General features: G+C 42.5%; 1 protein-coding gene across 15 annotated transcripts in view; it reads left to right on the forward strand.

Moving 5' to 3' along the window:
• Positions 1-7,090: 7,090 nt before the first annotated feature.
• ZNF618 (zinc finger protein 618) overlaps positions 7,091-16,899 on the forward strand; it is a 276,489-nt gene continuing 266,680 nt past the window's right edge. For all 15 annotated transcript variants that reach the window (XM_044992642.1, XM_044992643.1, XM_044992650.1 and 12 more), the window contains exon 1: positions 7,091-7,391. Coding sequence is in view for 1 of the 15 variants with exons in the window: in XM_044992644.1 (XP_044848579.1) it covers positions 7,338-7,391 (54 nt within the window). In the remaining 14 variants the exon portion in view is untranslated. The remainder of the gene's footprint in view (positions 7,392-16,899) is intronic.

Below are 16,899 nucleotides of genomic sequence, written 5' to 3' on the forward strand. Positions count from 1 at the left end.
CAGCAACTTTTATAACAGTTGCTTAAGGCATTTCACAAAACTTTATTTACATCATCTTCTTCTACCAATACCTATAGTATTCATAGTTAAAGTGGAGACTTCAGCACACAGAGCTTGTAAACTCAGCAGAACTCCTAATTTTACATAAATGTAAAGAGACTGACATGTCCTTTGCTTGAAAACTGCTCCATATCTGGCCACTTTTTTTTTACAAGTGAGCCATGGAAAACTTCACAGAGGCCTTGGAGTCTGAGACTTCCTGAACTCCACCAAATTTCTTCTCTGCACCTACTGCTCTACCAACTTTGATCTCAGGAATGTGGACAGAGACTCTATATTTCTGTGATCTGGGAGGGCATCCTTGTGTGAAGAATTACAATTGTGGTACAAACGAGTCTGGTGGAACCTCATCTGCCCACATGAACAGTGCTATCCATGACTCTAAAGACCCTGTGCAATCCCCTCAAGAAGTACACAGTGGAAACCTCCCTGACAACAGAACTAAATTGTCCATGTCGGTGGCTCCCCTTTCTAGCACAAACATAATGGCTCTGTCCTCTCCACTCTCTCTGTGTGTTTTGACCAAAAAGACTTGTAACCTTGTTTCTGCTCCTTCTAACAAGAAGTCTCAAAGACAGAAGAACTTCATTTTGGTGAATAAGCATTCCTAAGCATATCTCCATCTCCTCTATCTGACTCCTTGTCTCAGACATAATATTTCTATTTATTGTCTGTACGGTCTGGACCAGAATGCCACTCCTTTTTTTCAAACCTTTCTTGGACTTCTACCAGCCTAGGCTACCAATCTCATAGGCTTGGGGTTTCTCCATTAACCTAGCACTCACCTCCTTGTTGCACCTCCTCCACCACTTGATGGAGTGGGTGAAAGAGCCTTTTCTGTAGCTCCTGCCTTTGGAGTCTTTACTTCATTTCTAATCTCACCTGAAGAACATCTTTCCTCATTTAACTTTTCTTCTAATTTCCCTGTCTCCTTGTTATATTATTTAACTCTGCAATTTTATTATCTGTTTTTAAAAGCATTTTGAATAAAATCTGTATGAAAGACATTAAAGAACACAAATTTGTATTTTATAATATCTTTGATCCAATCTTTAGTCCATGTAACAAGAAGAAAATCAGTCGTCTTAGCCTCTCAACAAATTTTTTGCATTGTGGTATTCTTTGGAAATAGGATCCATGGGCCAGTGCGGGGAAATCTATAAATTTAGATACTTTATTCATACTAATATTAACTATTTACATGGGAGCTAAACACCAGCTATTTACAAGAGGTAAGTATGTTTATAGCTAAGGCTGTATGTTTCTCATGGGAAAAATGTTATATGTTTGTTAAACAAAATAGCAAATGGCATATGCTGAATTTTCAAAAACACCATATACCAATAGCAAGTATCAACCAAATAGTGCTTTAGAGGGAGGTATGGAGGGCTAAGTTTCGCAGTACACACCTGAAGGGACAGAGAATTTTCACTCCACTTTAGCTTTATTTCATGAAGGCTCTAACCCTGCACTGTTAAAGTCAGTGGGAGTTTTGCCATTGACATTAACAGGAGCAGGATTTTTCCCTTAAATTCCTTGAATCAAAGCAAAAAAGATGTAAAAATACCTGTTCAAAACCAAAATAAACTCCAATAAAACTGGCCTAAAGAGCCCAGTACTTCTGACTGAGAAGAACAGATTTCAGACAGGATCTGGGAAAGGGTGTGCTTACTAAGCAGCGGGGTATCATTTGTGGGGAGATGGCAAATCAGGAGCAGCTCTGGGAGCGTAGGGCAGCTGGGCCACAAGATCCCATTTCTGTAAGCGGTAACAGACTGAGGATCTATGCCCAGGAAATGTGCCAGAGAAGCCACGAAAAAAGAGACAGTGCTAAAGCCTATCCCTAGACCAGGGATTGTCAAACTTCATTGCACCGCGACCCCTTTCTGACAACAAAAATTACAACACAACCTCGGGGGGGACGAGGGAGGAATCAAAGCAGAAGCCCAAGGGCTTCAGCCCCAGGCAGTGAGGCTCAGCCCCCAGCCAGTGTAACACCAACCCTGGTGACCCCAGGTTCTGACCCACTTTGGGGTCCCAACCCACAGTTTGAGAACTGCTGCCATAGACCAGTGGTTCCCAAACTTGTTCCGCCGCTGGTGCGGGGAAAGCCCCTGGCGGGCTGGGCCAGTTTGTGTACCTGCCGCGTTCACAGGTACGGCTGATCGCGGCTCCCAGTGGCCGCGGTTCACTGCTCCGGGCCAATGGGAGCTGCTGGAAGCGGCAGCCAGCACATCCCTCGGCCCACGCCGCTTCCCGCAGCCCCCATTGGCCAAGGTAAGCACTCACAGTCCCAGCAAGGCGGGACCCAAACACAGCAGCCTGGTGAGTGTCCAGCAGGGGGAGCTTGACTAGGGCTGTGATTTAGGGAAGGCATTTGGAAATGCTACTTCCCCTGAGCCCATGGGGCTCTGCCATTAGAGCTCAGCACCCCTTCCCTGCAGGGCATGACCACTATCAGAGATGGTGGGAGCTTTATCCCCATCTACTTCCTTCCTTTCCCCCATTCTGTGGTTCCATGCCAACCACAGTTCCTGATGGTTTGCTCCAGCTACACTACAGCTAGCACACCAGAGAGGGGAGAATGAGCAAGCCGGGCTAAGATGCTACCTCCTTCAGTTTACACAGGGGATGCAAAGAAGAGGAGAGCTCTTTAGGGTAGGTCTATGTGCAGTCCAAGGTGATTGCAGCTTGGGGAGACATACCTGTACTAGCACAGCTAAAAAAGCGGAGTAGATATGGTGGCATGTGGGCTAGCAATGTGAGTACGTACCCGGATTCCTGGTGCACTTATACCACCCATGCTGAAGCCTGTGCGACTGCATCTATACTGCTATTTTAGCTGTGCAAGTGTGGATAAAGCTAGTGTGGGTATGTCCACCTGAACTGCAATCACACTTCAGATTGCAGTCTAGACATACCCCAAGGGCAGACAAGAGAGAAAGAGAGTAACGGAGGGGGCCGGGTTAAGCACTGAGAAGGGTTGGGGAGAGAGAGAGACGGAGTCTGAGAATGGGACTACAGTGGGATCCTAAGGGCAATGTGTGTAGGGAGGAACAAAGCGATGGAGCCTGAGGAGGGCTGTGCGGGAGAGAGAGAGACAGAGTGAGCCGGTGGGAATTGGATGGAGAGGGGGAACCAGGAGCGGGGCCATACCTTTCAGCCTGCTAGTGTGTGACAAAGACTCAAAATGAGGAACACCAATTATTCATGCAGGAGACTTTAAATGCGATGAGGTCTTTCCAGTAGGGTAAATGACTCAATAACTTCAGGTTCATGATTATTTAAGATGTAAATAGTTTCCAACAATAAAAGTGAGGGAACACGAAATATATGGAATTGGAAGTAAAATGAATGACCACTCAAAATAAGGGGAATTTGAGAGGTATGTTGTGGAGGAGGGGGATGAAGAGCAAGAAGACCTCAAAGTGGAGTTGGGCAGTTGGGAGAGAACTTAGGAGTGGAGTTTGGGGTAGCCTCTGTACGTGGTGATTCTCTCCAGGAGAGACAGCAGAGCACGTGAGTGAGAGTTTTGAGGTGGGAGGCCAGAAAGAGCATGTGTGTGTGATTTCGGAAGGGAAGGCATGCTTTGTGTGAGGAGACAAAGGTGTGGAGAGTACAGAGTGTGAGAATAAGGAGGAATGGAATGGCAGAAGAGGAGTGCAAAGAGACTGAAAATATAGAGGAAAGAAGGAGTAAACACAACATAGGAAAGAAAAAGGCAGATGGAGAAAAAAAAAGAAAGGAAACAAGTTCCACACAATATAGAAAACAATACTGAGGAAAAGATAAAAAATACACATTAGAAGAAAGAGGACTTGTTTGTCATCACAAAGGAAGTCTGTTGCAGAGACAGGATAGAGACCAATTCTCCTAGGTTGGAGGACCATTCTTTCTCTTTTGACAGCCCTCTGCCTCATTCACTACACAAAAATTCCATGATGTATCTGTGCATCTTACAGTACAGATGCTCCCCGACTTACGCAAATGTTCCATTCCGGAACGCCTTGCATAACTCGAATTTTGCGTAAGTCAGAAATGTATACCCGACCATTACGCAAAAAAACCAACCAACCAACCACCAACCAAACTATTTCTAACTTATGGAACTTTTTCCGTAAGTGCGGATTTGCATAAGTCGGGGTTTGCGTAACCTGGGGGGTGTCTGTATTTTGCAGAGGTGGGTATGCAGAAGAAGCCATGTTGTAAAAACAACATAGTCAAATACATAGACTTGGCCAAGCCCAGGGTAATCCATTATTTTTTTGTCAAGGACCACATTTCTTGGTCAAGGTATAGTCAAGGTCCAGACTCCAGAGAAAATAACAATGATAATAAGTAAATAAAAAGATTTCATAGTTCGTTCAGAAGTGTCTGGCGGCCCAGATTCAGCCCACCATCCACCTATGGCCTAGCCTTTTTGAAAGGCAGTGTGACTAAGTAGCTGTCATGGAGTCACAAGGTCTGGTCTATGCCCCAGCCTGTAATCAATTTCCTCTGTGCTGGGCCACAAGTACCCACAGTTTCATGCCCGTGCAGGGGCACTGAAACAATTTTTATAGTGGAGATGCTGAAAGTGGAAACCATTTATTTGGTTATTACTACTTCAAGCCAGGGGGTGCTGCTGCACTTCCAGCACCCCTGCACCCGTGGCCTCCAAGACTGGGCCTTCAGCACCACCATCCTGTCTTTCTCTGTGGCTCCTTGCAGTATATATACCCAAGCCAGACTTCTACAGGGGGCTTGTGCTATAGCCCTTAAGGGTGCAATGCTCTCAGTGAGTATTAACACCAACAATTTTTTAAAACAAAGTAACCATTTATTAGTGAAACTGGCACACAGCATCTGAAAGTCCTTAGGTTAGACCAGAGAAATGAAGGCTAAAGTATAATCCATTCTGGTTAGCCCAGAACACCAGCATAGCTGCAGTGACCCCCATGTTCAGACTCTGTGACCCCCTCACAGTCTGATCTCCTTGGTCAGTTTCCAGGTGAGAGGCCCAACCCCTTCCAGAAGCCAATCCTTTATACCCACTTTACACCTCCCTGTTCCCTCTAACCTCCCTTTTTTGTCCTGTGACTACAGAGGTGCTAACCGGTCACTTCACCTTGAACCATCTCTTACAATATGTGTTAACTACTTACGCTAAACAATCTGTTCACTTTTTATTTAGCTGTGACTCTCTGAGAACCTTTCACAGACCTGAAGAAGAGCTCTGTGTAAATTTGAAACCTTGTCTCTTTCACCAACAGAAGTTGGTCCAACAGAAGATACTACCTCACCCACCTCGTCTCGCTAATAAGAAGTAAGAGCTTACCTAGGCTACTAAACTAGGGCTATTTCTACACTACAAGTCATGTCAGTATAATTTATGTGAATTCACCCCCCACTCCCAGCGACGTAAATTACACCGACATAAGCGCCTGTATAGACAGTGTGAGGTCAGCCTGCCGACACAGCTTCTGCCGCGCACAGCAGCTGGACTAGTTAAAATGAGGGGAGAGCTCTCTCCTACCCCTAACCCTGGATGCAAATAACTGCCATTTTGCCTGTCTGCTCCGTATAAGTTTGCAGAGGAGCTAGCGCTGAAGTTCAAGATTGCAGCCAAGGAGACTGCACCAGGACCACGCTGGGCTGGTGATCTATAAGTGGGTCTCCAGCATTATTTTATTGTTTATTTCCCAGATCAATAATATTTCATATTTTGATACTGTCTGGGGGCTTTTTGTGTAGATTGTGAGAAAACGCAAAATGTGGCTTTAAACAGCAATGCAACTGCAACTTTAACTTTAAATCTTTCCATAATTTATACTGATTAAACTCATGGGGAGGGGGAGGGGCAGCTGTATTATGCACTGGTCACCTCAGGTGTGTCACTCTCGAAGAGAAGTGATGCGTTACTGATATTCTTCCTCAAGAGCTCTCACTTGAGCTAAGTCCCTCGAGACAGAAGGGAATGGCAAAGAGCCTGCCGACACCACCCAGAAGCTTCTTGGAGGTGGTGGAACTCTGCTTCATGAAGACATTATAAAAAGTTGTTCAAACTTACTTTTTAAATGCCCTGCCCGTCAGACTTCTCGTGCAACAGGTAGTTTTAAAGCTGCTTTTCGAATTCCACCATTAGACTCTGGATTTGGGAATGATTATGAAATGAGCTCATAAATTATTCCCATCAATATTCAGGTAGAACTCTCCCAAGTTCTGCAAATTGAGGCCCCTGATATTCAGACCTGAAGAGTTACATTCCAAAGTGGGCAGGGGAGAGACTAACAGGCTTCCCCTGGAGCTGCCATCCATGAAACCTAGAAATGAGTGTGACAGAGGGCTGTGGATGCCCGGGGAAGGGCAGAGGCCAGAGGTGACACTTTTTCGGAGGCATGCCCACAGTTCTGGCCTTAAGGTTGGGAGCCCACATATGATTAGCTGCCAGTCCTGCACTGTCACAGCTTTCTTTCGGCACATGCCAATTTCAGGTCCTCTCTCCATCCTGCTTTGAGGAGGTTGGCAATGGGCACCAAATCCCTACCAGGAACAGTGCCGGGAGGCTCCTGGGGAAATTGCTGCTTTCTGTGGTTTTCAAAAAAGTAGTCCCTGATTTTTATTTATTTATTTATCTGTTTCCCGGAGCTCAGATTAACCCACACCCGCCTTCCTCCCACCGAAAAATAATCCTCGGAATTTCTGAAAGTGCCAGTCCCGAGAGCCAGCTGCGTGGGGCCCCCCTGCCGCTGGGTCCTGAGGCTGGGCTCCGACTCAAGCACCTTGCAAAGTTGGAGCTGCTCTTCCCGAGCGTGGCACGGGCAGCAGCGCGCTGCCCGGGGCTGCTGGTGCCAGGCCCGGGCAGGGCAGTGCCAGGGGCCCTAGCGGGGCAGGGGGCGCTCCGCGCCCTGGCCTGGGCATGGAGGGGCGGAGAGGGCAGAGCCCCGGGTCCTGCAGCGCTCGGCTCGGCCAGACTCAGCCCCCTGCTCCTGCTGCTGCTTGATCTGAATGTGCTGAGGCTGGAGCTGCCCCCAGAGCTGCTGTGATGGCGGCAGCGCGGGCTCCGCACCGGGACTCGCCCTGCCCGCAGCAGCGCCCTCGCTGAAGGCGGCGCGGCCCGCGCCCCGGGGAAGGGGGGCTGCAGCAGCCCGGCGAGCCGCCCACCCGCGCCGCGCCGCGGGCATCGCCCCCACTCGCGTCCCTCCCGGCCCCGCAGGGCGGAAAGGCGGCGGCGGCGGCATTGTGAAGCGCGCAGCGGATCGCAGGCCCGGGAGCAGCGGGGCTCCCGCCCGAGCCCGATGAGCCAGCCGGACAGCAGCGCCCCGGAGCCGGCGGCGGCGCCGGGAGAGCAGGTAAGGGCGGCCGGCCGGGCGCGGGGCCGGCACGGGGAGCCCGGGGGGCGCCCGCCCGCCCGCCCGCCCGACCGACGCGGGCGGCCGCGGGGCTCGGCGCGGGGTGCCCGGCTCTGCCCGCGCCCGGCTCGGGCCGGCTCCGGGAACAAAGCGGCGCCGAGCAGCCATGTCAGCTCGGACCGCCGGTGCAACACCCCGCGAAGCGCCCCGGACGGGGCCGCCGCCCCCGCCCCGCTCCCCGGCCCCCGCCCCGCTCGGCCCCCCGACTCCCCGCTTTTAGGCCCTTTCTCTTGCTCAATTTTTTTTTCTAATTTTTCCTCCAAACGGTAGTTTTTTTCCATTAAAACGGCGCCACCTAGGGGAGACTATTTCGTAAATAAAAAGAAATTAAAATTGAAAAAAGAGGAAATATTTGCTATTTCTTATTTTTAAAAAGTTTGAATTGTAAGAATTTGCTGGGGATTTGAGGGAAGAATGTTTTGCATATTCATAGAACAGTTAGTTGGGTGGGCTGGGCTCGTGGGGACAAATTTTGTGTTTTTGAAGCAAAGCCCTGTTAATATGTAAATGAAAATTAAGCTGGAATTTGGACGAATTCAGGTTTTTTCCTGTTTTGGAAGAAAATATTATTGTAAAACAGCGACAGCTTGAAAATGAATCTGATTTAAGTTTTAGACAAGCATATATAAATGAACTGCAATAAAATATTACTTTGGGGAAAGTAGGAGAATTGCTGTTATGAAGCAATTATGAATTGTGCTTCATTCTAATTTTGAACTTGCTATCATAGTGTGGCAGGGTTGATTTTGGTATTTTGTCATATTTAAAGTTAGTTGTCTTAAATAAGGAAGAAATAAAGGAAAAATATAGAAATTTTTCTGTGGACACACCCAAATTTTTTTTTTATTTTATTTTTTTGGTGATTTTGGATTTAATGCAAAACTGCTTTTAAACAATAAGGTTCTACACAGAGATCAGAAAAACAGGAGGGAAAGCAAAATTAAGAGTAGAATGTCAGTTCTGGTTTTGAATTTCTTGGTTTTTCTGATGGTTTGTCCTGGTATAATTAAAACATAGTTTCCAGTCATTTAATTTCCTACTTCTTCTTTTGTAAAGAGAAAAAATTTCCCTAGTAGGTTTTTGATACATACACTGAAACTATTTCAGATACTGTGGATGATATCAATGTAGTATTGCATAGATTTATTGTAAAATCTGCTTTGATAATACAGATGTGCATAATTAACACTTATGAACAAAATTAACTGTGGATTTGCATATTTTAATTTTTAATAAAACTAAAGTAGCTAAAAAGGGCGCTGCCATGATATTTTCCATAATTTCAAAAATCCTTTTCACTTCTCACTCTTTATAATCCTTCTGGAGTTTGAGATTAATTATGGAAAGGTTTCAATGTTTCTCATAGGGTTATGCACACATTTTGTTGTTATAAGGTTGCCTGCAAGTAGTGGACTACCCACACTGGTTTGTTATTGTAGGGTTGCCCTTGAATACTGGAATGTTGGTATTGATCTTTTAAAAATAAATAACAAAAGAGCACTAAAGCTTTCATTGTTTCAATAAAAGCACATATAAATGATATACATGGCCTTTGCATACAAAAGAGAGCGTGGAAGATTAGGTCAACATTTGAGTCTTACCAACCTTGACACAGCCTCCTCTCTAAAATGGGGACAAAATAGCAAGATGGCTGGCTCCACAGCTGCAGCATTTAATTTGAAAAGAACATTTTTGAATTTTGAACACGAGTTTCTGAAACTCGTGCTTCCACACTCCAATAACTTAAATTTAGTCCCCCTTCCCCACCTCCCTTTTTAATTAAATTTCAATCTGGAATGAATTTTTCTGAAATGAATTTTTAAATCTGAATTTAACCCCCTGAAATGTGTTTGGTGTTCTGATTGTTTCACTGTAACTCGATATTCACTTGAAATTGAAGTCTGGACTTCCTGATAAATGCAGGGAGAAGGATCTATTTTTCACCCTGTTCTCATTTATTGTGTTGTGGAGTGATGGAAAGACTTGCAAAGCAGGAAAAATGTTGGGTGGAGGAGAAAATACTCAGAAATGCAACTTTATATTTTTACTTTTGCATTTATCTCCAGAAAAAAGACCCACCCTCTTCCTGAATTTTTTTCAGCAAATATAGACCAAAGTACCATAGTCATTAAATAGTGGCAGCACAAACACACTGGAGTGTCACGTGTAGAAATTATACACAGTGCATTAAATTGGATTAAACAATCCTTGTCAATATTTTGTTCATGGTTTCATTCAAAAGCCTTAAAGGTGGTGGCTTTTCCAAACTCATATCCTGCAAGAAGTCTTTTCATTGAACTGCACACTATAACTTCAGCTTAGTCTAAGCGTATACCAAAATATTTTTGAAGATTCATGAATATAATTCTTTTTTCCAAGTGGAGATTTTTTGGTGCTTCTCTTCCCTGCTCTGCCTAGCCTCACATCCTCACCCTAAAATCTTGGGAGAAGCCCTAATGATTGGTGTATTTTAGGCCGGGGATATAATAAATTGATCGCTATGTTATTTTGATTATGAATAGTGGCAAATATTCAATTACAGTACATAAGAGGTTGTGTTGCCTTGTGTTTTACATTTATGTCTTAGAAGTTTATAATAATCAAAAATATAGGACTTGAAACTTCAAGGGCCTGTTTTATATCTCTACATGTACTAAACTGCTAATGCAAATAAGTGAATTTCCTTATATATAAATATTTAGTTATTTAAAAATATGTAGCCCATTTCCTCTGCAGAGATTGAAAATACATTAGCACTAGATTGCAGCGTGTGGGGATGCCGTTATACTGTAGGTGTGTGTACTGCAACCTTTACAGCCTTTAACTGTGTGCATATCGTTTTCCTTTAAACAATGGCTTCCATTCTATCTTTCACTGGTGGTGAAAGCTATAGTCTAGGTTATAATAGAATTCTCAACCTTAACCTTTTTTCATGTGCTCTTACATTCTGGAGAAAACCTTCTTGGCTGAAATTTCAAAGGGAACTTTTTTCCTGGGAAGTTGAGCAAAATTTGTTTGCCTATTTTTGAGTTATGTGATAGTGGAAAAGAAAAGAAACTGCTGTAAATAGATTTCAAAACCTAATTTTCGTAGCATAAATTACCGAAAGTCTGTATTTTGGAAGTGGAAATTTTCCAGGAACCGAGTCCTCAGTGAGGGGGACAAACCTAAATAAAATAATAGCATGTTAAATGATAAATTATTTTTGCACATGCACAGTATGAAAGTTAATTATTACATTATTTCCAGAATTATAGAATAATTTAAATACATAATTATTTTCCTAATATATTTTGTTATGTAGGTATAGTTACGCTGCTGTGGTGACATGTAATTAAATTTTTGATTACGCAAGTGTGTCAGTGAAATCAATAGAAACTAGTGTTCTGAAAAGATTTTCCTTTTTTTTTTAACTTAATGTAAGTTTTTGTATTATTTAGGGTATAGTCTTTGGACCAAATTCTAGAAGCCCTTGGCATATAGAATGCTCACTGAAGTCACTGGAAACTGTGCACATAGAGGGGTTTGCAGAATTGGGCCTTTCAATCCTCAAATGTCAATAAATCCCAAAGTAAGGGTTCTCGCAGTAACCATACTTCCCTCATATTGTCAATACTGCCATTATATTAATACATATAGATCCTCTTGGATACAACTGGAATAGTGTGTGCATATATTAAGGATAGGGTGATTGCATAGGCCCCCAATCCTGCAGATATTTATGCATGTGTTTAACTTTATGCATGCAAATATTCCTGTTGGCTTCAGTGAGACTACTCAGATTCATAGATTCTTTGGCCAGAAAGGACCATTGTGATCATCTAATTTGGCCTCCTGTACATTACACACCACAGAACTTTCCCAAAAATAATTCTTAGAAGAGATCTTTAGAAAAAACACCCAATCTTGATTTAAAAATAGTCAGTGATGGAGAATCCACCACTATCTTTGGTAGATTGTTCCAATGATTAATTACTATCACTGTTAAAAATTTATGCCTTATTTTCAAGTCTGAGTTTGTCTAGCTTCAACATCTAGCCACTGAATTGTGTTAAGCCTTTCTCTGCCAGAGTGAAGAAGAGCCTATTATTAAATATTTGTTCCCCATGTAGATACTTATAGACTGTAATCAAGTCACCGCTTATCCTGCTTGTTGTTAAACTAAGTAGATTGAGCTCCTTGAGTCTATTAATATGAGGCATGTTTGCTAATCCTTTAATCATTCTTGTTGATCTTCTCTGAATCCTCTACAATTTATCAATATCCTTTTTGAATTGTGAGTACTAGAACTGGATACAGGATTCCAGCAGTAGTTGCATCAGTTTCAAATACAGGGTAAAATAACCTCTCTACTCCTGCCTGAGATTCCCCTGTTGATGGATCCAAGGATTGCATTAGCCCTTTTGGCCACAGTGTTGCATTGGGAGCTCATGTTCAGCAGATTATCCCCCCCCCCCCCAAAAGCCCCCGCAAAGCAACCCACCCCCAATCGTCTTTTACAGAGCCACTGCTTCCCAGGATAGAGTTCCCTGTCCTGCCAGTATGGCCTACGTTCTTTGTTCCTAGACGTACACATTTACATTGAGCCATATTAGAACACACGTTGTTTGCTTGCACCCAGTTTATCAAGCAATCCAGATCTCTGTGGCTCAGTGATCTGTCCTCATTGTTGTTTACCACTCCCTCAATTTTTGTGTCATTTGCAAACTTTATGAGTGTTGAATTTATGTTTTCTTCCAGGTCATTGATAAAAATTAGCGTAGGGTCAAGAACCAATCCCTGCAGCAATCCTCTGGAAACACATACGTTCGATTATGGTTACCCATTTATAATTATATTCTGTGACTATCAGCCAGCCAGATATCAATCCATTTAATGTGTGCCATGTTAATTTTATATCTTTCTAGTTTTTTAATCAAACTGTCATGTGGTACCAATTCAAATGCCTTATAAAAGCCTAAGAGTATTACATCAACACTATTATCTTTATCAACCAAACTTGTAAGACTCATAAAAAATATCAAGTTAGATTGACAGTATCTATTTTCCATAAACTTATGTTGATTGTTATTAATTATATTACCCTCCTTTAATTCTTTATTAATCAAGTCCCATATCAGCCACTTCATTATCTTGCCTGGGATCAGTGTCAGACTGGCAGGCCTATAATTACCCGGGTCATACTGCTCACCCTTTTTAAATATTGGCACAACATACGTTTTCTTCCAGTCTTTTGGAACTTCCCCTGAGTGCCAAGACTTACTGAAAATAAAATCCAGCTCTTTTAAAACTCTTGGATACAAGTTATCCATACCTGCCGTTTAAAAAATGTCTGACTTTAATAGCTGCTATTTAACATCCTCCAGAGATACTAGTGGAATAGAAAATGTGTTCTTATATGGTATGTCTACATCACTTGTTTTTTCCCCAAATACAGAACATAAATATTTATTGAACATATCTGGCTTGTCTATATTATTATTATTATTGATAAATCTACCACTTCCATCTAGTAATGGCCAATGCCATTGTTAAGATTTTTTGTTCCTAATATGCTTAAAAAACTCCTTATTGTCCTTAGTTCTGCTAGCCATATATTTCTGCTTATGTCACTTTGTTTTTCTGATTAGTTTCCCACAATTCTTGTTTTCTGTTTTATATTCATTACTATTCACTTTCTTCTATTAGTTATATTTTATTTTTTTATTTTTATAGCTTCCTTCACTTCGCTTCTAAACCATGTTGGATTTTTTTAACCAGTACAGCCTTCTTCCCTGATTGTGGGATTATGGCTTTTGGGGCATCTAATAAAGTGCTCTTAAATAATTCCCAATTATCATGCATATTTTTCTAATTAAATTCTTCTTCTTGGTTGGTTTGACCCATAATTGTTTTCAGGGTGCATAACTAGTTGAAAACTGTACTCAAAGAGTAGACATCTATGGTTTGATATCAAACTAGGAGGATGTATCTAGTGGGGTCCTGCAGGGGTCAGTTCTGGGTCAGGTACTATTCAGCATTTTCATTAATGACTTGGATAATGGAATGGAGAGTAGGCTTATAAAATTTGTGGATGACATCAAGCTGGGAAGGGTTGCAAGCACTTTGGAGGACAGGCTTAGAATTCAAAATGACCTTGACAAATTGGAGAATGGGTCTGAAATCAACAAGATGAAATTCAGTAAATACAAGTGCAAAGTATTGCACTTAGGAAGGAAAAATTAAATGTACAAATACAAAATGGGGACTAAGTGGCTAGGCAGTAATACTGCTGAAAGGGATCTGGGGATTATAGTGGATCAGAAATTGAATATGAGCCAGCGCTGATCAGGCCTCAGCTAGAGTACGGTGTCCAGTTCTGGGCATCATACTTTAGGAAAGATGTGGATTAACGAGAGAGAGTTGAGAGAGCAAGAAAATTATAAAAGGTTTAGAAAATCTGATCTATGAGGAGACGTTAAAAGAACTGGGCATGTTTAGCCTTGAGAAAAGACGAGTGAGGGGGTAATTGATACATCTTCAATATGTTAAGGGCTGTTATAAAGAAGACCGTGATCAATTGTTTTCCATGTCCACTGAAGGTAGGACAACAAGTAATGGGCTTAATCTGCAGCAAGGGATATTTAGGTTAGATATTAGGAAAATGTGTCTAATGATAAGGATAGTTAAGCACTGGAATAGGTTTCCATGGGAGGCTATGGAATTCCTATCAGTGGAGGTTTTTAGAAACAGAATAGACAAACACCTGTTAGGTGATGTAGGTTTACTTGGTACTGCCTCAGTACACGGGCTGGATTAGATGACCTCTTGAGGTCCGTTCCAGCTCTGCATTTCTGTGATTCTATAATACAAAGTGTGCTGGGACCTGGAAAGAACAAAACATGATACCTGCACCAAAGATCTTAAAATCTAAGGTCTGGTCGTATAATTAGTTACTTATGGATGTGTAGTTATTCACACATAAAGTCATATTTAACTCAATGAGCCTCTGTGACAGTGACTATTTGTAGGTCAGGCCTTTAGTAAAGACATAAAAATGATCATAAAAAGATGGGAATTTGGGCAATGGAGGAGGATGAGAGCATGAATAATATTCGTTATGAATGTCACCTGATGGGCTTGGGGTTGTTTTTTTATCATGTGAAGAAGTTCTGGCCAGTATGAGGTATTATCTTTTAGGCTTCTTAAAATTCTGAGTGATTGAAACTAATCTTAATGTTACAATAATTTAAAAATGTTGCACTACTGAATATGTTCATAGTGAATTGGTTCAATCATACTGCATTTTTGGGAAGAAGTTTCTGATTTTGAATATTTTATGGATTAATTGCTTATCATCTGCCTCCTTTTTGTTTTAGTTTTGTTTCTTGAATGTCTCTTGATTATTTTGTACTATGTGATGCCAATTTAGTGGTTAACTAGTATGGAAAGTACATCTGGATGTGTTGACTTTGTACTAACAAACATTGATTTGTTGGGATAAGGGAATAGAAATGAATGAGGCTGTTTATCATGTACAGTATGTGAGTGATAACCCTTTTGGAATAAGCTATCCTTGTTTCTTCCATTGAGGGGGAAACTGACTCCCTGCCCCTTTAGCCAGTCAGAAGGGAGTTGGATTTTTCAGCCAATACACAAGTAGAGGGAGACAAAGACAACCGAAACAGCCAGTTTGCATGAGTTGCATGGTAAAGGTTTTGATTATGCCTCTTCTAAGCAGGGTACAGATGACTTACATTTACCTAGTCAAGGCATTGATAAGAACATGAGTGGAATAAAGTTACAGTAGGAAATAAGAGAGTCAAAAAGGATTTGAGATTTTATGTTCAGATAATGGAGTTGTTCAACACTGGGAAATAATTGAGAAGCTGTGGGATAAAATAAGACCAATATAAGTAATGGGGTTATATGGCTTGATGGGGCACTTCTGTGGGCTACTTATTTTGTTCAAGGACTGAGCAATCCAGGACAACAGCTGCTTTTCTAGGGGGCGGGGGAAAGAAGGAGACCATCCCTCCATCCCTCCCCCAGTCTGTTATCTAAGGAAGCCTGGAGTGAGCCTATAGTGCTGTATTTCTGTATTTAGGTGAGTCACATGAGATACCACCTTCCCTGGACACATGTATGATGTGTAATGGCTTTCTGGCATCTTTGACTGGCAAGTTCATATAGGAGCTCTTGAGGGAGGATGAAGAGAGGACAGCCAATCAGTGCCTTTTACAAGGGTTAGAGTGTTGGGGAAAAAAGGGACTATTTCTGAAGTGGGGTGGGTAGTGATGGCACTGGGCACGTGCTGCAGACCTGTGAAATACAAATCATAAGGGATGGAGCAGAGAATGAGATCCTTCCAGGACAATGTTTTCCCCAGGAATTGAAATTGGGGGGTGTTCAAATTTACAGGGTGTGGGGAAGGGGAGGTCAGAGCCGATGAGGAGTGAGACCGTGAGGGTGAAGGCGGGCTGTATGGCACCATAGTAAAAACTGGTTTCATGACCATTTCATTAGATTTTAAAATCATCACACAAATTAAAGTTAGCTATTCAAGGCTTCTATGAAGCACTACATCTACATCCTTCTTGGTTTCTTGTTATAATTTTGCACAACTCTGTTAATGAACTTCTTGAATGCAATGTGTTCATCTTTGGTGGCTTCTCATGTGTCCGGTACTTCCATTCCTTCAATTGATATGCTCATTAGTTCATTCACATGATCAGGCAGAAGGCGACTTCTTTCAAAACACAAAATTCTATTCAATGATGAAAAAGAACACTCAACTGTAGCTGTTGTGACTGGGAGTAGCAAGAGATGAATTCCTACTTCTTTCAGCCCAGGAAACAGAACACAAAGATTGAGTCGAGCCATTAGTGATGTTAAAAAAAGAAGTTGAAGTCAAATCTTCATTCATTCGTCGTATGATATTCCACTCTGTGTTCAAATTCTCTGTTCTGTCCTGAGCACGTGGCAGCCCCATTGCTGGTAGTGCCTCACTCCTCTCAACTGTCGGTGTTTTATAAGACAGGGATCTGTAAAAGCTACGTAGAGGTTGAGTAGAATCTAGAAGTCACTGTTGTAGATTTTTCAGTTGTCTTAACAAACACTTCTTGTCTTCTTCACTTAAGGATTCAATATAAATGCCTTCATTAGTCAACTTCTGGACTGAAGTCTTTGCATCTTCCAGTACTTCTTCAATGGCTAGCTCTCTGATTGATCCAAATGTAGCTTCTATTGCTGGACAGAGATCTTCGACTGTTGTATAGGGGGGAGGGATAGCTCAGTGGTTTGAGCATTGGCCTGCTAAACCCAGGGTTGTGAGTTCAATCCTTGAGGGGGCCACTTAGGGATCTGGGGCAAAAATTGGTCCTGCTAGTGAAGGCAGGGGGCTGGACTCGATGACCTTTCAAGGTCCCTTCCAGTTCTAGGAGATTGGTATATCAAAAAAAAAAAAAAA

Source organism: Mauremys mutica, chromosome 18 (assembly GCF_020497125.1).
Source record: "Mauremys mutica isolate MM-2020 ecotype Southern chromosome 18, ASM2049712v1, whole genome shotgun sequence".
In the NCBI taxonomy this organism is placed as follows: Eukaryota; Metazoa; Chordata; order Testudines; family Geoemydidae; genus Mauremys; species Mauremys mutica.